A 23502-nucleotide genomic window follows, 5' to 3' on the forward strand; every position below is an offset into this window, starting at 1 on the left:
ACAAGAAATAAGTCAACTCTGGAAAGCACAAAGGCTTCCACTTGATCAACTCACTTACTCCAGAAGATATCTGTGCTGCTCTTTAATTCATTACATGTTTCTGGGCCTTTTCATCTCTTCATGTTTCACTTTTTTCCCTTGTTTCTTCCTAATACCTCCAGGTTTTCTAAGAAGCAAGATTTTCAGGAAAGTGTAAATACAATAACATTGGGAATTCATGGCCAGAACTAGAACGAAGTCCTACATAGTTTACATGTAAGAAACCTAATCTGAGAACTGTAACTGAAGTTGTTAACCTTAGCAAGTCTTTATAACAGGTAAGCTATTTCCCAAAGAAGAACATAACTTCTAAACCTATCTTTTGACCATGGGGATGAACTGATAGCTCTTTAAAAGAATACGCTCATAGTTGTGCATCTACATAAGAAACACAGCATATGAGCATGCAAGGGACATACGTTGTCTCAAATTTACCTTGTACTCAGTTCCTAGAAATTCAGAAGGGTCTCATATAAATGCCGTAATTTCCATTGTTTTCTCCAAAACATAATCCGGTTGAGCAGATCTCTGTGGATCTATATCTATTTCTTCGGACATTTGAAACAGCAAAATTTATTACTTCTCCTTTATCAGTGCTCCTGTACCTTGATTTTGCCCGCTGTGTTAAGAGAAAGCATGATCTGGTCAAGCCAGGACACAAGAAATAGCTCCAGTGAGTATAGAACATATACTAAACACTCCCAGAAATAGTGGTTCCCATAGGAATTAGTGACCAAATAGAAAAAGCTATTTTTAGCTTAAATATACACTTTGTGAAATTGCTGTTTCTATCTCCTCAGGAGAGAGCAGCCGACCCACTTCTCAGGCAACGGCAGTTTTACACATTTTATAATCTAGCTGACAACTGGTCCCATTTCAGCCGTTTATTACATACACTCTGACTAAACATACACACAAAAACCAGTATAGTCATGCAAAGCATATGCTCCTCCAGGAAACAAGAGCAGGTTTACATGCTAAGGAAATTTACCCTGTTGAAATAGAGGCTAGAACTTGATCTCCTTAGGTATTTCAACAGCTGCAGGGGGAGAGAGACAAACTCACCTCCCAGTCCAAGTGTTCATGCAGCTGACTGGTACTTTTTCATCCAGGGTGTACGGTTTTCTGCAGGGCAGAAAATGACGGCACTCATGATGACGGTTTCCTGGCTTTGTGCTGATTAGTCACACAGTTTCCTGGAGGTGAAGCGTGCAACCCCTGAGATTCCTTTCCTCCAGGTGATTTAAGCATGGATTTAAGCAAGCTGTTGTACCATTCTATCCTTCTGTCTGCCCGGAGGTGATAGGGAACATGATGTACCCACTCTTCTCCACTGTCTTCAGCCCATTCTTGGATGATTTTGTTTTTGAAAGGACTTTCAGTATCTGAGCGTAGCTCAAGTGGTATTCCACAGTGACAGATATCTTTGCTTATTCCTCCTAGGGTGCTACTCCAGTTTTCTTTCCCAGCAGAAACCTCCCAGTCACCATGATGATAGCTGTGCCTGGTGTGAGCCTGAAGCGCCGGCCGGCATTGTTGGAACCCAGAGGGCCAATACAACCTGCTGCACCACGCTTCTCCAGACATGTACCTCTCCCATCACGTGTGCTGCTTCATCACTCAGTTTCTGCCTTATTATTCCACAAATACTGCTGGCATTATGGCTTCCCAAGATAAGTCAAATCTGCATTTTCTGCCCCAGTAATAAGTTTGATCCCTCCCAGCATGCCTGGCAGTTTTGTGGGCCCACTTGGCTGTAATTGGTTCTCCATTATGCTCCCACGTCACATCTATGTGTTCAGGTTGGGCCAACTGGTCAGCCTGGTCTCTCTTCAGCTAGGTTTCTCTTCCCGAATTGCCTCTGAGACAGGTAGAAAAGGAAATAATACACTCTAAAGGTGATTACAGAAGAACAAAAAAGCTTATCTCTTTCTTTGTTGGCATTGTCTGGTTTTGGCTAAGTGAATGCAATGATTATGTTATAAATGAGAACAGGTGCAAACAGTTTTCGCTATATCCACTGGTTATTTGTAGTGTTTTGCTAGCTCTGCTAGCCTTACTTTAGCTGTGCAGTGAAACCTGGCAAGTGGAACTTTTTTTTGTAAGATAGAGCCTATTATTCCTAGCAAGAGGAGGGAGAAAAGAGGTACATCAATTTGTTTTAGTAAATGCTAAAGAAGTACTACTTACACAGGACCCAGATCCTTCAACGTATGATGCATCTGGAAAGGTCTTCAAGGTCTCCCACTGATAGCAGTAGTAATCTATGCACGGGAGGAACTTTATAGGGTTAAGGACTACTGCATGCTCCATCTGCTAAATGGGGCATCAATCCCAGTGATGAGATGAATCACCCTCTGGAGATACCCAGTTCTTTCCAGTCTTGTAAAATACAGAAACAAGGCATTGCTTATGTAGTAAGGCATTGTTGAGGCAAATTTAGGCATTGAAATGGGCTGCCCAGGGAAGTGGTTGAGTCACCATCCCAGGAGGTCTTTAAAAGACGTTTAGATGTAGAGCTTAGTGATATGGTTTAGTGGAGGACTTGTTAGTGTTAGGTCAGAGATTGGACTAGGGGATCTTGGAGGTCTCTTCCAACCTAGATGATTCCGTGATTCTGTGACTGCTTTCGGGCCTCATCCAAGGAATCATCATTGGATTTTTCTTCAGAAATTACTTTATTTAAACAAGAAGATACCTGGACTCTTCCAAAGGCAGCATAGTTGCTGGAAGACATCTCGTGCTGGTGGAGTATTGCCTTTATCACACAAGCCTTGTGTGAGTAGGTTTACTGACAGCTCTACAGGAGCAGAGTGATGGGGTACTGGCTGAAGAAAGCAGGGATGTGGTTCTATTTGAGAACTGCTTCATCAATGTAACCAGCCAGGCCCATTTAACATGAGTTGTCGGATGTCATTAATGTAGAAGCACTAAACTGAAGCTTGGGAGATGCGTGTTTAAATTATGGTTTAACTTAAATTATCTAATAAGTAAATCCGACATGATTGATTTATTATAGATTATTTTCATTTGAATCCATGCAATGTGTATTACCATACATTGTCGCTAACATGAACTAGTTCAAATCATTATCACCTGGGCAAGTCATTCGGCTCCCCAGTGCTGTTACCCAAAATGGGGAGTACGCCCCCGCTCTCTTACCAGCTGTCCTGCTTGCGTCCTCCCCTGGGCCCTACTTGCCCATTCTAAGGATCATACCTGCGCAGCAGTTGTGGGGAGCTGGGAGCAGGTCGTGCCTGCAGTCAGAGCTGGGCTCAGGGATGTGAGTAAACTCCACTCCTGAGGACGTGTAACTGGAAAAGCATAGTGCTTGAACTGGCGGGATGCTTTGAGATTGTGGGCTCAAATATCAGAGCATAGCACAGAGGTGACATGCTTGTCTGACTAGTGTTCAGCCAGCTGGAGGGGCAGAACAATCTTGAGTCTGTCTGCTGATGGATATGTGGACGACCACTGTCCAAGCGCCTTGCTGAGGGGCACTCCTGACTGAGCCGGTGAAAGCTAAAATTACTGATAAAGAAACCTGCAGTTCTTGAATCAGTAAAATAAGGATGCAAATACAAAGAAAATAAAGCAAAAAAAGTCAAAATGTTTGACACAAAAAAATGCAGTCTTCAGCTGCTATGCATTTCTTACCCAATTCTTCATTTTATTTTTAGTAAAAAAAATTAGAAAGTGAAGCCCTTGAATAAAACCCCTGACCACAAAGGGGTCTGTTTCCTTTTGCAGTATTTACACGTTAATGACAGTGACCTGCATGGGAAAGAGTTAGAGATCTGCCTTTTTAATGGGGAAGCTTCCCAAAATTTCCAGGAGCCAGACTTAGAAGGATATGTAAGCCTGATAGCCTCACAGATGAAGAAAGTAAGGACAGAGAAAGTCTAAAAACGTCAGATACCTCTGCCAGTCTGTTGAAGTTAAGTGAAAACCTGTTATTCTTCATTAGGTGAGGGGGAAAGTGGACAAGAGATGAGCTTCGTGATCTACTCAGTGCTATAATAATTTATATGGGTCACAAGATTCGAAGCAATTGCTTCACCGAGAACAAATTCAGAAATATATGATAAAAGAGCATCTTTGCCAGCAGACCAAATGGGGGGTGACTAGGCCTTCCAAAGTAGATGAACGTAATGGGACAGAAAAGCATTGGAGCTGTTTGAGGAAGCACCTTTACACCCAGGGCCACAGGGCTAGTTAGCACAGAACAGCAGCTTCACTACACTACTACAACACATCTCAAAACAGCCTGTCTGAAGAGAGGTGGGATTCACTGATAGCCATCCCGTGTTCGGACCAGTCCAGGTCAGGAGTGAGCAGCCAGACCACCATGTCTTGGCAATGTTGTGTGTGACCCTTCTCCCTACTATCCATGAATACAATAGATAAGAAAATAAATGACTGGGGAGCCTAGGGTGCAACCTTGGCCTGCTACATAAATGGTTGTAGCAGACAGTTCAAGCTTGGCCTTTGGTGAGAGCCTTTGCAAGCTATATTTCTCACTGGTAATGGAGGAAAGCTGTGCGGGAAGGCAGAGCATACTGGGTTCCCAGAATTGCTCACATGGGAAGAGAAGCAAACCAGACTTCTCACCTGCTCTCCGTCCTCCTCTAACCACTGTGCTGCCTGGGGGGCTGAGAGTTGTGCTGCAATGCTCTCATTCACCCTGTTAGTAGTCCTCAGAGCTTCAACTCAGGCCCAAACAGATGCTACAGGGGAGACAGTGTGATCTGATGCCAGACAGTTTGATGTGTCAGGGCTAGTGTATGCTCAGGCTCCAATTCAGAATTGTTCTGTCATGTGCATTATCAGCATTGCTTATCATAAAAAGAACTAATTTCTTTTCTCTGTCAGGCTTAGCTAAGATTTAAAGCTGCATTTATGTCGTCTGTTACACTTCGTAGCCGTCTGCAAAAGAAGCCAATTTAGCTATGAATGATATTTCAGTGCCTCTGAATTCTCAGTGGCACATTGTGTGATACTATCTCCTTTGCTAATGCACTCAATTTTGCCAGGACTTATGCTGTTTAATTTACATAAAATAAACTGCTTCCTAAGATATTTGAAGAGACATACAATTTAGTTCTAATAGTAGGCTGGGAACATTTAACTTGCTAGCAAATCATTATGAATGATAACTTCGTGATGAAGACACAGGTTTTTTTTACCTTTCTGTACAACAGAGGTGCTTTTGGGAGGAAAAAGTTCACATGCCCTGAAAGGTGGATCTTTTCCAGGAAACTGCCTGAGGCTGTGGTACAAATCCAATGAGAATTAAACATCATCATAAACTTTACTGAGCCTATTTCCTAGACAGTCGCATATATCTGAGCTTTTACATTTAAACAGCTACTTTGTAATTGGACTAAAGCTAAAAAATATCAGCAATTCAGCTAGGACACTACAACCTATTTGGTGCCACTGTAAAATGTTCAGATATTCTGGAGACGGGGACAAGGTAAAATGCAAAATTTAAGAAACTAAAACAACCAGGGCATGAGTCTTTTTTTCTCCCTGTAATTTTACAACCTGCTGAGTCAAAATTGACAGATACTGCCAGATACTACAAATAGACAAAGAGCAGCTAGATGTTGGGATTACCCGCTTGCTCTAGAGATCACCATTTTGGATTAGTTTAAATTACATTTATGTTTGGCTCTTCAGGTAAAAGAGCCTTGTATGCCAAGATAGATTCACACTGTCTAGGGTGTCACACAAAACCAAGAAATAAAATAACTGCTGATGCCTTTCCCCACTGTTCAAACACTCCCAGCCCTCTCTCACCAGTGAGGTCCTTGCCCTCAGCCTAAAGTGCACAAAAAGAAAATCCCTACCAAAATCTTTGTTAACCAGTCACTGGAGAGGAAGACTTCACACCCAGGACTGTTGAGGCATGATCTTTGGAGCAGCTGTGTTAATCTCATCCGTGAGCCCTCCCAAAAGAGTGGTGCAGCCAGTCCCTGCCCACACACCCAAACAGGCCCTGCAGCTCTGCCCAGGCATTACCAGGCCCAACTAAAGCACAAGAAGCACAGCTGTGCACTGAGCTGGAGAGGCTGGGGAGCCCTTCCTCCACCCCCAGACCCTGCAGGAGGGTCCTTGCATAGTCAGCTCTGCACTGTGCTCAGGAGCTGGCAGAACCCAGCTGCAGAGGGAACGGGGTAGCGGGGAATGGGAGACGCAAAGAAACTTCTGCTGCAAACAGTTTTACCTATGACATGTCAAAGATGGGGAGAAGTATGTGTAAGGATTATCCTGCACTAAAAATATCAGCTTAGTGTTTTCTTTGTTCTTTTGTTTTGGGTAGGAACAAAGACTGCCAAGATTACTTCTGCTTTGCTACTGTGTGCATTGGCTAGAGCCTACTTTAGTGCGTAATCATGGAAGCTCAGAGGACTCATAATTAATTTGTCATGACCTCGAAAAATCAGCCATTTGGTGCAAAAGGTTATACTGAGGCCAATGTCCAGCAGCCATACCCTTCATTTACTCCCCAATCACTGACAGCATCAGGATCAGGTTCTAGAGGTGCATGTCAGGGTTTGAGTGACTTACCAAGAGTTATGCAGTAAATCTGACCAGCCTCAGAGATTGTGACATTCTCTTTTTCTGAAGATGAATCTGATCATCCCTCTAGGAAAAAGGAAACAGTTCAACCCTTAAAATAATCCTCAGCCATTTACTAAAGCCCTTTGATAGGTGCTACCACTTCTTGATAGTGTTTCCACCACAGCTTTTTTGACAGTGGTTGACACAGGTCAGTGAAAGCATTCAGCTCCTGAGATTATCTGGATTATACTGAATTATCTGGATTATACACACTAAGGCAGGAGTACCTTCAGCAGTTCAAAATGTTCATATAAAAATTGGTAGGTTCCAAATTATTATCGCTATCATCATCACTCAGTTACATCAACAACAATGGTGCCATCTGAGACAAAGCAGCATCGTCCTGCCCCAGTCACTGGACATGGCACACCTAGGAGCCATGGCTGCTTGTACAAGAGCCTTTCTCTGGCACTGTACCAGCTGTCACATTGCTGACTGTCGTCTGCGCCCTGCGGGGCAGTCCTGCACCTCTGCACCCCTCCTACAACAGGACGCGCAGGCCAGGACCAGGCTTGGATTCTCCCCTTGGCCACAATCCTCCCCCCAGCATCAGCTGCTGAAGAGCAACCTGTGGGAAACCAGTGCTGGGGCAGCTAACAGCCTCCCTCCAAGGAGAGCCTGTGCCAACATTTACGGCCATTTACACCAGCTGGGCAGAGCTCTCCAGGCCCAGGGAGGAAGTGAACTGGGACTGAGGAGCCTGGTGGATATAAGAGCCCCAGCAGCCTTCCCAGGACACAGCCCTGCAGAGCCAGGCTCTGCTGCTGCCCTGTCCACCAGCAGAGGCACGTCACCAGCTCCTGGTTCTCCATCCTCATCCCTGGAGCTACAAAAGCAGCCACAGCCATGCAGGACAGACTGGCCCAGCCGCCTGGCTGGGGAGAGGAGATCCTGCTGCATCGTCCTGCTTTTCTCATTGCTGCCACCACCACAGGCAAAGCAGCCAGGTGGGGCTGTCTGGTTTGGCCCTGGTGCTGTCACAGACCTTTCCCCATGTCCCTTCCCAGCTATATTTCTGACAATACCCCAGTCCCAGCCCATGTTTAGTAACACACGGGGTGATTGGATTAACTGCAGCTTGTTCTGAGGTCTAACACAGTGAGACAAAAAAAGCAAGCTGGTTTCCCTCCCCTCTTTCTCTGTTCCAACTCAAGGGCTTCACCATCGCACTGCAGATATCAGGCTAGATTGAGATGGGCAAACAGAAATTGCTATATGACCTATGAAGAAAATCACAGCGCAGACAAGAAGGCAGGAGGAGCTAAAGCATGTGTTCTACAGACCCAAGCATGTGCTAGGAAAAGGCTTTCAAATACCAAGGGCCTAGGACAGATATGCATAAATAATTAGGCAACAGGAGCTCTGTAACCCCCACATAAAACTATTTCTACACATGCACTTTAAAATACACACTGAAACATGCTAGTGAGCCATGTGCCAGTCAGCTAAGTGCCATGTGGTAACACAGATGAGGTGATAAGGGAATTCCTGAGGCAGGAAATCCCTCACACATTCTTTATGCTCGAGATGTTTTGGGTTGCCGATCTGCCCCCTCTCCACACGAGATGTCCCTGACAGGATGGTTCTCAACCAGCCTGTAGCACCGGGCTCAGATCATGGAAAGCCCTGCATTTCTCAGCTGCTCGCCAAAGTGAGCGACTCCCGACCAGTGCTTCTCCACCAGGGCCACAGACACTCACCACGCAGGTGCCTGCACCCGTGTGCAGGGCAGGGCTCTGCTGCCAGCCCTCCCTGCGGGCAGTCCTGGGGCCAGGGCCACCTTGGTGCGCTTCTCTGAGGCGGCTGCGGCAGGCGAGGCCCAGGCACGGCCCAGGCCCTTGGACATCCAGAGCCAGGGATCTGCCCTGGTGCATCCCTTGCAGCACGGCCGAGCTGCTTTGGCTCTCAGCCTGAACATTCCCAGCTGGGAGTGCCTGTGTCCCCTGGCACGCATCCCGAAACTGGCCTTTTGCTTGTGCCATTTGTACTGCACACCACCACAGTTCGCAGGAGTGGCACACAGTGATGCGTCTGTTTTCAACTCGCATTTAAATTGAGTTAACTTTCAAAGTTCCTGCCCTGTTACATGCCAGGTACCCTGCAAATATGGCATAGCCTTTTACCTCTTGTTCAGTGAGTTCGAAGGAGCAGCTCTGCAGAGAAATTTGCTTTCTGCTTATGTTTGATGTGCTGAAGTTTGGACTCCAATTGCAGTTTATCGTTAGCAGTATGATAGGTAGAGTATTTCTCAGAGGTATTGCTCCAAGAGTCATGTAACTATGGGAGAATCACTCTGTTTTTTTGAAGAATAGTGGAAATTACAAGCTCTGATAGCTATGGTGAACAAAATAGTTGGTAGAGAGATCCTAAAATGCACTCACTGGAAAGAACCCTGACTGCATTCACTCCCAATATTGTGGTATACAAGCTAGACTTTTGATTTGAGCAGTAAAGGGATTATTTTTTTCAGTGCACAGGACTATAAACACCGTGAAAATTGAAAAGGAACTTAGAAGAAAATATTGGCTTCTTCTACTCTGCCACCCCAAAACCACAGATAGTGCAATAAGTAAAGCTCAGTAACATACCTTCACTTGTGAATCACTTTTCTTTCAGAGAAATTAAATATAATTTCTCAATAAACAATTTAATGCTGCCTTATCAGAGAAGAATGTAGATGACACATTATAAGCACAGCATAAAGTCACAGCATGGTACACTACACATCTCGCTCTCTCCTTTCCCTTAGCTTCCAGTGTTTACAGCTGACTGACATTTGCACCTAAAACAGAGATTTACAGATCAGATTTCTTTAATGCTCAGCCCTCAGAATTCAGATAACATCTGTTCTCTGCAATGTTGATTGAGAACATGTAGTACCATGAATTTTTTTTTTTTTTTTAAGTGCGGGGCAAATGGCTTCTGAGTATCAGCTCTGTTGATTATCAAACTGGCTTACATGGGGATCGAGGGACACCATTTGCTATTTTCTCTAGACCTGATTGCACTGCCATACAGAAATGCATACAAAAAAGCAACAGATTTGCTCAAGCAAAATGAAGGGGAAATCCTAACATTCTCCCTTGGTTACATCAGAGGAGTTCGTTACGCTAGCAGCACTGGTGAAACATGATGTTGGGGAAAAAGCATCTCAATAGATGTATTCTTTACTTGTTTCACATGCTAATTTTCTAAACTATCACCTATCCATACTGGTAAGTATATTCCTTACTAATTGCTCTGATTTCATATTATCTTTTACTGTTTTATTATTAGACCCCTCTGGCTAGAACTTCACATTATTTCCTTTTAAGCAATAGATCACTTTGCCTAGTTTAACAGATGCAGCAATTCTCTGATTCCCTTTGCAACAAGAGTTGCTACAGCATTTCTGGTTACAAACGGACGTTCTGTGTCAGCAAGCCCAAAGTTCGACATAGTCCAAATGAAGTTCAATAGTCAAACCAACTATAGTAACACAAACTTTGCCTGCTTGCTTGCTTTTCCATTCAATACCGCTGTCTCTAACTAAACGTCTCAGGAAATGTGAACTCATTTCCTTTCATATCATCTTTTCCCTTGCTGGATAGATCCTCCTCTGACTTCTTTTGTAGACCAGGAAAACTAAAACTAGAAAGAGGTCTAAGGAAAGTCTTGCTCCCTCTGAAATAACAGACTTGCTCCCAGCCCTAATTATTTTTGACTTTCTACAACCTCTACTAAAACAGTAGAGGTTTTAGTAGAGTACTAAAACAGTTCTTCTATAGACGTTGAAATCAGAAAGATGCATAGTTTTTTATTTGCTGCATTTTATCGTATCTTGCTTTCATACTTTCAGTTTTGAGTAGGTTGGCAGGAATATAAATGTGGAAGATGGCTCAGCTCAGAAAGACAGCCAAGAAAACATTATTGTTTCCTTGAGAAATAGTAAGCCCTCTATCGCAGTTGCACACATGAAGAGAAAACAGGCTCTGCCCAATACATGCATTTTCTCTCAGGGGAAAAAAATTAATAAATTGAAAAGCAGTGAGGCATCCAGAATCTTAATGCTATACTTGCCATAAAAAAAAAAAAGGGGGAAAAAAAGCAGTTCGAAGGCCAAGGTGTTTTTTTTTTTTTTTTCCTTCCAAATACTTTTTTGTTAGGAGGTCCTGGGCTGGTTTATAGTTTAAACGGTAATTTCTAAGGAAGGCTATGTCATCTTGACTTTTGACTGCAAGACCAAACTTTGGGGTTTACGAAAGCATCCTGCTGTAACACCAAGATGGATGCTCTGTTTGGTGTGTCCCTCTCTGGAGTGGTCTGGTTCCTGATGCTGCTTCCTATTGCAGCTACCAGTCCTAAGAACAACTTCTCTTCCAACCTCTGGACTTCATAGGCCAGGGGAGAGAAGCAGTAGCAAAGCAGAAAATCCTACACCACAGGGTATGTATTTGGCCTATAACAAAACATCTTTTGAGGCTGTGCTAAACCTAGAACTTTCTAGCAAAGGGAAAATAAACATACTCCAGAAGAGCTTAATGCAGCACAGCAGAGTAATGGTAGAGCATCTGCTGGTATCAGTAATGTACTTTCTGGCACTAAGCTTACACTTCACATCTCACTGACCTTCTATTCCATCAGTGTGGAGTCTGCAGTGTCAGTTTAGCAGCAGGCTAACAACAGTAACATCGTAAATAGACAGGTTCCCTTGAAAATCCTTACCAGCCTTGTTTTCAAGCTGAAAACCAGCTGATGACAGAAGACTTCATGACCATAAAAGTAGGTTAGGGTACAGCTGCTTGGTAGAAGCGGGACCATCTGGATCTGTCTGACAGCAGCTGCAGGAGCAGGACAGATGGAGTTGTGAGGGAATAAATTTTGTGGGGTTAGCCTCTCTCTCCACACTGCTGTCTCTCCTATGTACCTGGAAAAAATCTGTCCAGCATGACCAAGAAGAGACAGAGAGGAGCTGACGGAGCTAGCAGACATACTATGGAAGCCTTGTTCCTTTTTTTTTTTTTTTTTTCCCCGGCAGAAATACCACAGTAAGCCCACAAGGGGTCTCACTGCACAAAACTAATACCGGGACCACCACCCCAAGTGCCAGGGAAAATTCCCAACACAAATAGCCTTGGAAGATGAATCACATTTTGCTTCCTATCTATAAAAGTAAATTTTACTGCTAGATCAAGCACCTGTTTCCCCTCTGTCAAGACCACACAGCCTAGGAAGGCTGAGAAAAAAAAAATACATCACTTGGAAGTACAGCTTCATTGGAGATAATAGTTTTAAGCAGGCTTTTGCGTGTTATTGCATGCAAGTTATTTTTTCATGATTATAGCGTGAAACTGTACCCAAGTAGGAGAAAGAAAATGGGGGCTTAGCTGGACATCTAGACTCTTCTGAATAAGTTGATTCATAGGGGTCCTTAAGATACTCATTTTTTGTCTCTGCTTGCACCAAAAGGAAAAAGAGGTAGAGGTCATGTGTGAGCTATTTTTACAGGGCCGACTTTGATGCTCCTTCTGTCCCTATTAAGTACCAAGCATCTGTCAGCTCTGAACAGGGATGTTAAGTCCTGACTGAACACTCAACCTGTAGAGTTGAGTTCTTGTAACTCCTCATTTCAGAGTCTGCAGTGTTTCCTTTAGGAGCTGGTTAGCCATACAAGTCATTTTCTCTCTCATTTGCTACAGGTACAAGCTACTAGCTGTTTTCAAGCCCATAACAACAGCCTAGCAGTAGCTCAATGTTCACAGTGGACACCCAGAACAGAAGGTTCACAGAACGTGGGAGGAGAGGGTACAGAGTGTGATGAGATCTGCATCACTCTAACATCAAATGCTTAGTTCATAACCCCTAAAGGAGCGGCCTCTGGCTTGCCTGGGGCTAAGAAATTTGCATTCTCCTTTCAAGCACCAGTCACAGCCTCCTGCACCTGCTGCCCAGCTACTGTGCCAATGAAGCAGCCACCTCCTCTGTTGCTGTGTGCTGCCTCCTCTCTGTAAGAACCTGGCCCACAAGACAACACCCAGACCCCACAGGCTAGAGGGAGGCAGCTTAATGCTATTTCTTCTTTCATTTACAAAGACTCTATTCAAATACATAAATAACAAATCCATTTCTAAGCCATGCGTGTAGTCAAACTGTGTTACAGTGCAGAAGGGAGGTGGCTAAGTTATTTTCACAAGTAATCTAACCCTTTGCTACAGACTGTGACTTTCCTTAGAAATAAAAATGTAAAAAAGAAGGGTAATAAGGATGCAAATATTGTGTCATGGAAGCTACTTTCATTTATGAACCTTATGATGATATCAGCCTATTTTCAGATGTAGAGGAGGAATACACCATTTTTGTCAGCACTGTACATCAACTAAGTCCTGCCTGCAAGCCTGAACAATGGGGAGGGCTGTAGAGGGAAAGGTTGGAAAGCCCTCACCTGACAAAAGCTGGGATGCAATTCTGTGAACTGCCGAAGTCTCCTTTCAAAGAGCTGGTCTCTTCTTTCTCCTTCACCCTAACTCACTGAATGGGAGAAGAGGAGAGGAATCCTTCTCCAGTGTCAGGGCTTGAGGCACTCCCATAGCTGGAGCTCACGGAATATGTAACTCACTGATTTCCAGTACCTTGTACCAGCAAACAGGTAGTAGTTAAGGACAGTATGTATTCTTATTGTTCTTATTGATTAAGGCTACTTCCGCATGTTCTTACAGAACTCAGAAATTAAATACTTGTCTGAAAAAGGATGGTCAGAAATTAAACACCAGCTTACCTGAAAACTCAAGAAATACAGTGCAACAAATAGATATCTTTATTCTTATTTCTTTGCCTTTTCTTTTTTTTTTTTTAAGTAACAGTGGCAGGATAATTGCAAATACCTGTTTTTCCAAGTATATGCCTTTGCTTAGTGATTTCACATCCAGGGTGATCTACAGCTACAGTTTCTTTTTTTCCTCATCAGGTTCTTCCTAGGATAAATAGAGTGGCTAAGTATTCAGAGCTACTACAAACTTATTAGGTGTGTAACACAGTGAACTACTTCACAGTCATAACTATAATCCATAAAGCAAACAAAGGGAGACTGTTTGTTCACAGATGTAGTTGAGAAGAAGCCTCATTCATTTTTTTTTCTTTTCCTTTTTGGCATCTTGCTATTTCTGTCATACTGGATTGTGTTCTCCATTGTTACCCTCTCAAAAAAGCTATTATAAAAATGATTTAAAAACATACTTTCATATTTTAACATAGCTTGTACATCAGTTTCTCAAAGACCATTCTAGAAAAGTCAGCTTGTTCAACCTAATACAAGAAGGTCAAGTATGGAAAATAAGAGTAACAAAACAGCATAGTAAAAATAAGAATGTCTGTAGCATGTAGTGGTTAGTTGTAAACAACTGAAAGAAAGAAAAAAAAGCTCTCTAGAAGTTGTAAAATAGTCCAAGCTACAGAGCTACTATATTTTTCTACCAGGTGTGTTTTCTACCACAGCCTTAATTTTTATTACTTTATATTTTTTTAAATAACTTAATAATGAGTTTGTCTGCCAGCAGCCAACTCAAAAACATAATGGAAAAAGAAAAAAAATAGCCACCATTACAGTGGCGGGGAGAAACTCTCCCTCCCCAGCAGCCAATACGTTGTGTCCAGTCCTTTCCCTTGTTAGCAATCCCAGTCAGGCCAAGTTCCTGCTATATTCAGCTTATTAGGAATGAAGTTCTTCGATGCAAACCTAGATTTCACTGAACGGAATGGTAATTTTTTCCCCTCCATAATCCAGTATTAACTCTGCAGAGTCCTTGTAGCAGCTAGCTCCAGCATAAGGAGGGGGAAAAATACTTCATCCAGGTGTGAAATGATTCATAGGCGGCATCTGAGCTCTTCAAAGGGTTCTGACAGCGCTGTCTTCAATCAATAGTTAAGCCAAGAGTGGGCTGTGATTTAATTTCATCTGTCTGATGTGAGAAGCTGCCTGTTTGTTCTTGAGTTAACTTGTCTCATCTTTGTTGACAAGGTATTTCAACTGACTGCAGTTTTCATCACCTTGAACGCTGCTCAGTACACAAAGAAATAAACCACGCCATGCCCCTTGATGAGCCACAAAATGTAGCAACAGCAGAAACAGCAGCCATCTCGTGTATTAGACTCTGCCCAGAAGCGTTGACCTGAAACAAAGAGGTAAATGTAAAGAAGACAACCATTATGTACATCTTCTCAGATAGCTTTGGAGTGACTCAGATAAGGATCCCGTGGAACTGAGGTCAGCATTACCACAGATCTATCCCCGAGTCTTTCTCTGTCCATCTCGCCTCTGTGTGGGATGCACTGGGCAGAGTGACCATGCACTGATTGTAATTCTCCTTTTTCCTCCCCTCCCCAAATTCACTGGGACTAGTCAAATGTAACTCTTACATCCCCTCATGATATCCCAGGAAAAAACACCATGGTTGTAGTGCACAGCTGCCTCCCAGAGTGTATCAGGAGAACTGGGGCGTTATATTCATGGGTGCCTCCAGGTGTTATCGCACCAGCTGCCAGAAACAGTGACAAGAACAATTGCCTAATGGTCAGTTCCTTGGGATAGTGGTAGTTTAAAAACTGACATGGAGGTGTGTCTTATGGGTGAAAACACAGATCTATACCTATTTAATTCTAAGTCTCCATCTAGGTACCTGATGAGTTTTCTCTGTCGCCATAAATTCACCTTATTTTTTTTTTTTAAGTTAATTGGCAAAGCAGAAGCTAAACCAGTGCTGTAATAGTTCCTGTATCTTTCCATAATCAATAAAATGAAAGAATTGACTAGGCTATGTTCAGCCAGCAGTGAAAGGAAAGCCAGAATTTGCTGCAATTCCTTTTTCCCACACTGGACTCTAAATCATTACCTGGTTTCATGAATACATTTGACACAGAATGATCATTGTGCAAACCTCTCCGAAAACCTAGGTGCAGAAAGGGATGGAGTAGCTCCAGAAATGTCTGCTTGAAACCAGAATGCTCTATAGTACTTGTGAGGAAGTACAGATTTCTTTGAAGTTTAGAATGTGTTTTTCCTACACTGAATAACGTAAGAAATTAATATACACAATTACTTATTTTAATTCCAATCCCCTAAGGGAGAGAAGGCTTGAGAGGGCTACAGATAAAGACTGTGCTCATTTTTCTAAGAGTCCCAGAGTGAAAGGGGGATTTGTACAGATGCTGTGCCCCATCTGTTGAAACATACAGCATGCCATTTGGTTTTAACTGTTTGATGCTAGCTCCATATCCTATTCTCTTTATTTATTGATGCGAGTAACCTTTGACACAAACCTCAAAGTCTTCCATCTGTCCTTTTCAATGTGATTCTCAGGACTTTCGCTCTCATAAGAAGCCAAGTAAAGTGCTGCAATCACAAGCAAATACAATATGTTAAACCTACTGGCATTTTTAAGTGTGCTCTCCCTGGAAAATGGATGGAAGTTAATTGAAGCAGGCTTATATTATCCATCCCTCAGATGAGGACTCCAGATTCCCATTAGAAAGTACAGCGTTTTGCTTATAATTACATACAGACAATACTAACAAAAAGTGTATGAGAACAAAGACTACCCTGAAGGGGAAAAACAACTATTGGAAACTGAAAAGCATGAGAGTGGAAGAAAGCATTCAGAAGGAAAAACTGAGCCCAGGGCAATGGTGCTTTACAAGAAACCAGCCAAGTCCCAGTTTTCTTTCTCAAGCAGCACCCTTTTAAGTGTCCTGAAAGTCCATATATATACATATATACACTTCAGATGATATTTACAGGGACCACATATCCAAATCATTTTTTTTCATTCCATTTTAGAGAAGAAGGACAAAGTTGATTTTCCTAGGCCACATGCACATCTTGTGAAAAATCTTATTTTCCCTCTCATTTGTAAGGGAGAAGCATTTTTTAACTTCCCAGACAAAGAAGTTTCGGGTCAGTCTTTTTTTTACTGGGAAGAAGCAATGAGTTAACATGGACAGAGACAAGCAATAGTCAGTGACACCTGACCTGCACGAAGTCCAGAGCTCCTTACCGTCATCACTGAAGACTGGGATGGTGAGCAAATACTGCAGAATCTTCCGATCCCTTTCAAATGGACACTCCACTTGTTTCCATGTCATAAATTCACTGACTTGTTTTGCTAATTCCCAAAATTTCTGCCAGAGTAGAACAAGAAACAAAACAGATGCTATATTGGAGAGTACTAATTACCTGAACATTTTTGAAAGAGAGAGAGAGCCCTCAGTTTCAAGCCCAAGGCTTGGGAACTTCCCAGCTTTTAAACTAATACTGAACATGACTGAACAACTCAGCTTCTAACTTTTGTGTTTCTACTTCAACCTGGGATGACTTCCCACTCCTCCACCATGTTGAAATTGTTGTTAATCATGAATATAAATAGTAGATCATGATTTGCACTCAATTTCTTTTCAAGGAGCTGATAATAGTTCTATGCCTAACTTTAAAGTTTGATGATGCTTATTGTTTGCCTGTTTCACAGTGAAGCATTTAGTAATTTTCACATCAAGTCTCCAGATGATTCATACTGACATTTTGAAATCCAGATGTTCCATTTTTTAAGTTAATCGATCTGAAACACTCATTTTTCTTGCTGGAAGTTTATGCCAAAAATAAGAATTCCCCATGTAGTGTGTTGATGTCACTCATTGACAAGCTCTTTCAAGAGAAGTTTAACATGTCTCAAGAGCACTTGGCTTCTTTGTGAAAAAGGGCATTCCAGACTACAAACATTGTCTAACTTTAGAACCAGGCTAGTTGAGGCTGATTACAAGAAGTGAAATTACTGTAATTTTGTGTGAGTGACCCAAGCTTCTTTAAAACATAAAGCACAAGAAAACAAATGATTGGGTAATCCACACTGTCAGATAAGAAGTGTAAATTCAAAGGCAGAAGAACTCCTGAAAGGGACTCAGAACTTCTTCACTGCTGCTCTGTCACACATTTCTTCAGAGACAATCTCTAACTGTCATGCACAAAATTACTGCATGTGTATCTTGACAAAGGATGGACTTAACTTTTACATTTGGAATTTGAAAAGAAGACCCAAAATACTAAATTGTATGATTTTTGGTTAGGCATAATAAACATGTGAACTGAAATGTTTAGATGAATTTGAGCACTGTGAAGAAGTTCTGACTTTCCCCACTAAAACTGTGACTGTTGAATAGGTTTCTATAAACACTCCAACTTCAGCAAAACTGCATTTTCCTGACTACCTCTCAGCTCCTGTGAGAAGTAACAGATATATTCAAATTACAGTCTACTTTTGCTTTCCTAGAATCCAGTGGAAGCTGAATCGTGGTCTGCCTTCAGCCTTCTGCTAAAGGGGCTGAGGCTATATAAATACCCCACTCAGTGCCACACTGCTCTACTTACTTCAAAATTGACGTGACCATTTGGAAGACGATTGGCGCAGCCCTCATTGAGGAAGTAAATATCTTTGATCAAGAGGCTGAAGAAAGGTATCACGATCTAAGGAAAGAACAAGAATATTCTCAGTCTTGTACTGAATCAAAATATACTGCTCTATAGAGAACAATTAAGTGAAGTCAGGTGGTAGAAAAGGTAAACAAAATACCAAATGACTAAGATCTATATAATTTCTCTTTCAATCCACAGAATTTTTGTGTTCACAGCATTTTATAACACATAAAGTCCTCCCTCGGATGGTAAGCTAATCCCTGTGATTTCCTTTCCACGTTTGTGCCAAACAACTGCTTCCACTACCTTGAACGTTTCATGACACGTAGCTCTCTCAAGGTCACAATTTCAGCACCCATTGGCACCCAACTGCTTGTCCAGTGTGGCTACAAGTTGTGTTTAGAACAACAGTTTGCCTAGCTCACTTCATTTCTATTTCTTTTCCCTCTTGCTTTCACTTTCTTGTATTTCTTTGCAGATTCCAGAACATACAACTCAAGAGATGCCTACTTCTTGCACATACTTTATCAACAGCTACATGGAAGTCAATAGCTGGGATAAAATGCTGTGGGGAGCTGAGGAAATCCTAACCAAAAATCAAACCCAAAGGCAAGAGCTGACAGCATATTGTCATCTGCTGGGCTCCTACTATAACCTCTTAGTGCTTCCATTGCCTTAAGACTGCATTTGTCTCCACCCTCCCCTAACAGTGTGTGCCTCCAGAACTAGCATGGCCCCTAACTCTGTTCTGCTTCTTGGAGTAGGTGCACTATAGATTCTCAGGCTCAGGAAACTGTCTACATACAACAGACCAAAGCTGGCAGTGGAAGAAACAAAAGCATGCAATTTAATCACAGCAGGCCACCAAGCAACAACATCAAAGGCAAGGCATCAACCTCTTTAACACAGGAGTTGAAATGCAACCAGGTAGGCACAAAATCTCGTGGTTTCAGTAGGCACTGAGTAAACAGGCCAGCATGGAAAATATTTGTTGGAATGGCTATTCATATAAGAATGAAGACATGAAGAAGTGAGATCAATTCACTGAAACAGAAGAATTTTCATCCAATAAAAGGTGATGCTGTGTTGCCTCCCTGGAATTTGACATTAACCTCCACTTGTGCCCAAAATTCCTGCAGGGTATCTCTTCAGAGTGCAGCTATCTCTCTTGACAGGGACTTGTCCGGTAAACGAGGGGAGATCTAAGCTAAAGAACAATATGACAAAGTTTGGAGCTATAAGCCCACTTAAATAGATGACTTTTGATCTACAATTCTACGAGCTCAAGCAAGAAATTGATCCTTACCACTGACTGGTTCAAAACAGAACACTTCCTGCTGACTGAACAAATCCAAGTATTTGCCTTTGGAGAATGCTGGAATATGCTTACATTCTGAAAATGACTGCATTTCAATCTGCATCCTACAAAAATTTGCATAGCTGCACATCCTTGTTGCAACTGAGCACAAAACAAATATCACCATATCACAATTCCAAGTGAGACTTGGCTGCAATATTTCAACATGTGAAAGTTCTTTCTTTGAAGTCTTAAAATTCACTTTTCTCTCTCTCAAAAGAAAAATCAACATTTAAACTTCCGATGTTTTGAATGCTGTGCAAACAGATCCTTAGGACTCAGAAAAAAGGAAAAAACAGATTTTATTTACACGTGTATAACATCAGTATAGACAAGCAGTCTGCACATGGAATTGCTTCATCCTGCCTGGTTGTTTAAATTATTTGATGAGCAGCAAGATCAGGTTTATTAAACACAGCACAAAGTGCTAATGTTGTAAGCAGTTGATGAACAACAGCTCCTAAGTGGATGGCAGCTAGGAAGCTATTTGGCTCCCTTCCACAAGAACTACAACCAAGACTCTGCATGAATGTGCGACCAAATCCACCTTATTTCTTAGAAGCTAATTATTTTTCAAAGTAAAGAAAGATGCCACCTCTGTTAATGCATAATTTGCAGTCATTCCAGAAATCTGCAAAGGGGGATTTTAACCCACTGTATCCCACTAATATCTGATTCAGCTCACCTTTGCCACTAAAACTCCAGAGTATATTTAATGCTCATCTAACAAATACTGTACATGAAGGGCACTCCCCAGGATTTAGACAGAAGTTCTGTCTAGATTTGAGTTTTGGAGTATCTTTTCCGAGTAGATTTTAAAGCTTTTCCACCCTAAACTGTAAATCATTTAAAAGAGAGAGATGCTCGTTTCAGTCTCTTTGCAACCACTAGTTAAACTTCGAATGTCTAGTTTGTCCTCTAACATTTTCAGCAACATTTCTTCTCTTTATCCTTCCTGCTTCAGCAATTATCAGTCCCTCTCCTTTGCAAATTCCACATGCAAAGAACATTATTCATAAAAGAAGCACACAGACAGAAACACTGCCAACTTCCAGATTCTGAAGAACTATGATATTTCCCCAGATTAGACACCTCTGAACTAACGTGCATTACCCACAGTTAGGCCAGCCGATCTCCTCTCCTTTGGGCGTAAAAACACCACTCTCCCAGTTCTTCTCTGTCTTTCATGTCAAAGTATAAATGAGCTGAGGCAATGTATATTAGTTAATATAAATAATCAAATCAATCACTACATGTTTGCAACTTTCAGCCAGTATCAAACAAGACAGGATTTCAGCAGACCGCTGTGACAAAGAGTCATTTTCTTGATCCACCTGGTTTCCTCAAATATTGCATTTATCTAGGTGCTAGCTTACAGGTAGTATTTAGACATTCTGAATAGACAGGGATTCAGTTTTGAGATTTTATTTTTTTAAAAAAACACTGAGATGAACTGATGAAAATCAGACTCCCCAGACAAAAGCTTACCATGTGACTTAAGCTTATTTCTTTTCTGCCCATTGCCAAGTCATTTGCAAACATACCTTCTCTCTGTTGCTATGAGCTGTCAGGGACCTCTGAGCAGCTCCACGCAGAGCAGTCCGGTAATTATAAAAATTGCTGGAAGGGTCCATCTGATGCTACAAAGCATGAAGAAATGTAAATAATGAGCTTCAGAGAGCCAGCGTCATCACCACACGCAACACTTTTTCACTTGAGCAACTATTTTAAAAAGCAAGAGGTCTGTGTAAGAGCGCCACAAACACAGCCTTTTAAAGGACTGTGGCATCTCTTTATCTGATCTTTCAATCAGAACAGAAATGTAATTTTAAAAATGTTCGCTCATCACAACAAAAGTCAGGGCAGGAAAGTGAAGGCAGGCACTACGGACCTTTTCTTTCCCTCTACACCAATAAAGTAGCTTCAGCTTTAACTCAAAAGGCAAAATCATGAACTAAGACAATAGTGGGTCTTGACACTAATATTCTACTCTTCCTATGTATGCAGATCTCTCAGAGCTGACTTGGCTGCAGTGGCAGACTAAGATCAGGCAGCTAAAGCTGCTAGTGGCCAGGATGACTGCATCGCTCATGAAACACGCCCTTAACCAGCAAAGCCCGGCCTGCATAATAGGTTTGAATTAAATAGGACTGTGATATTAAGAGCTGATTAAGAGCTTTGCAGCCACCCCTTGACACAAGGAAGGCTATCTCCCACCCAAGGGTGGGGGAAGCAAGTGTGAGGTGGCTACAACTGTCCGGTTTTAATCTGTTGTCATAGCCCGAGTCAAATCTCTGGATGATATTAATAAACATTCCGTGTTCGCGTCATGACCAGAACATCACATTGTCTCTGTATTACTTATAGTCTGAGTTAACCGATTGCCATGTAGACCAAGCTAATTAACTTGTTGGTAAATAATCTGTTGGGTAGATCACAAATTCTTGTATTACTGCACCTACATGATCTTTGCCAAAGGCATCTGCTACCTGAAAATAATTGGCAATCAATCAATTCAAGATGAATTTCTCTGAATGGACGAGGCAGCTGCCTTACAGCTAAACTGCATTTTCAAAGGCAGAACTGCATTAGGCGAATCCACACCAACCTCTTCTAATACATCTGCCTCTCAAGATGTTACCTACTTTTTTTTTCCTTTTTTTTTTTTTTAGAAGTAACAAGGCAGTTACTTCAATGTCCTTCTTCCAGGTTGAAAGAACACAAGATAACTGAAACATTCTTATTACACCTTCTGGAATGTCCACTAAGAGCATATATATATATACTAAATTAAACATGTCAGAAAGCAGCCATACTTGCATTTCAGAGCTGCTTAAAGTAGCATGCTACTAACAGCCACGTGTCCAAGTACTGGTCAAACTTACCTCAAGAATATCAAACTTGGCTGTCTTCACTTTTGCCCATGTTTTCTTTAATCGAGAGACAGGACTCATGTTCATGCCAGCTGGATATAAGAGAAAGAAATTGTTTGAACATTCAGAAATCTTTGAGGTGGCTAAGGCTGGTAAGTATTTCTAGAGCAAAGGAGCTATTAACAATAACAAATATTTTCAGCAGAGATACTCTAAAGTCAGACTTACTGTTTTCTTGAAATTCCAGTGGTAAAAAAACATTGGAAACAAAAATCAACATCTTTTACAGAAAAATCTCTCAAAAAATACCATGCTATAAGTTCATGTGGTCTCGATAAACGTGAATATGGAGTAAAAAAGTCAAATGAGTTGTCTTAACACCATCTTTTACAAATTTTATGGAAATCTACGGTCTCTGGGAAATTTTACCATTTCCATAAATATTCCCGATATTTTCCTATCTGATATAAAAGTGTGGAATTTTTAAACTGCTAGGATATTTATGGTGCTGTAGAAATAATAAAAGACATCAATCCTCCATATTACAGGAGGAGTGTCTATTCCAACTTAGCATTAAAACTTGTTTCAAAAAGCAGAGATTTAGATCTCTGAAGAGTTACAGCAAAAACTTAGCTTTTTCTGTGATGTACACTAAAGAGTAATTAATTTCTTACATGTGTAATACTACAAAAACATCTAGCAATTCTCTGCCATTTCGCCTCCCAACTGCACATCGCTGAGCATGTTAAGCAGTAGAATTCCCTATGAAGCACCACAATTCATTTATCCAGATTCAAACAGGGACAAAACATCTCATGATGCATACTTACAAATAATAGCCATTAAGGAGTTAAAGTTGCCAATATTAAAACATTCCCGTGCCACATCAATGAAATATTCTATCACTCTTGCTCTGTGCTTCTTCTTCACAGGCTGCAAGAGATGACATTGAAGCGTTACTTTCAGCTGGAAACAGAGAGCTCTAACCCATCCCCAAAAGAAAAAACACCTACAAAGGTCTTTTCCATGTGTACCATGACTTTACACTGTTTTTTTACACTGTTTTTACACTGCTTTTTTTACACTTTACCTATAGATTAAACCACATTATTGTCTTCAAAACGTCAGAATGGAAAAGACAAGCCAGACAGCAGACAGAGAGCAAGGACAAC

General features: G+C 41.7%; 1 protein-coding gene across 7 annotated transcripts in view; it reads right to left on the reverse strand.

Annotated features, from left to right (window-relative positions):
* Positions 1-13438: 13438 nt before the first annotated feature.
* Positions 13439-23502, reverse strand: part of RASGEF1B (RasGEF domain family member 1B) — a 156035-nt gene continuing 145971 nt past the window's right edge. For all 7 annotated transcript variants that reach the window (XM_083835086.1, XM_083835083.1, XM_083835082.1 and 4 more), the window contains 7 exons: positions 23161-23263; positions 22343-22422; positions 21002-21097; positions 18056-18151; positions 16692-16815; positions 15958-16030; positions 13439-14810 (listed from right to left, as the gene is read on the reverse strand). In XM_083835086.1, the coding sequence (XP_083691212.1) occupies positions 14786-14810; positions 15958-16030; positions 16692-16815; positions 18056-18151; positions 21002-21097; positions 22343-22422; positions 23161-23263 (597 nt within the window). In that variant the 3' untranslated portion in view covers positions 13439-14785. The remainder of the gene's footprint in view (positions 14811-15957; positions 16031-16691; positions 16816-18055; positions 18152-21001; positions 21098-22342; positions 22423-23160; positions 23264-23502) is intronic.

Source organism: Anser anser, assembly GCF_964211835.1.
Source record: "Anser anser genome assembly, chromosome: 4".
Lineage (NCBI taxonomy): Eukaryota > Metazoa > Chordata > Aves > Anseriformes > Anatidae > Anser > Anser anser.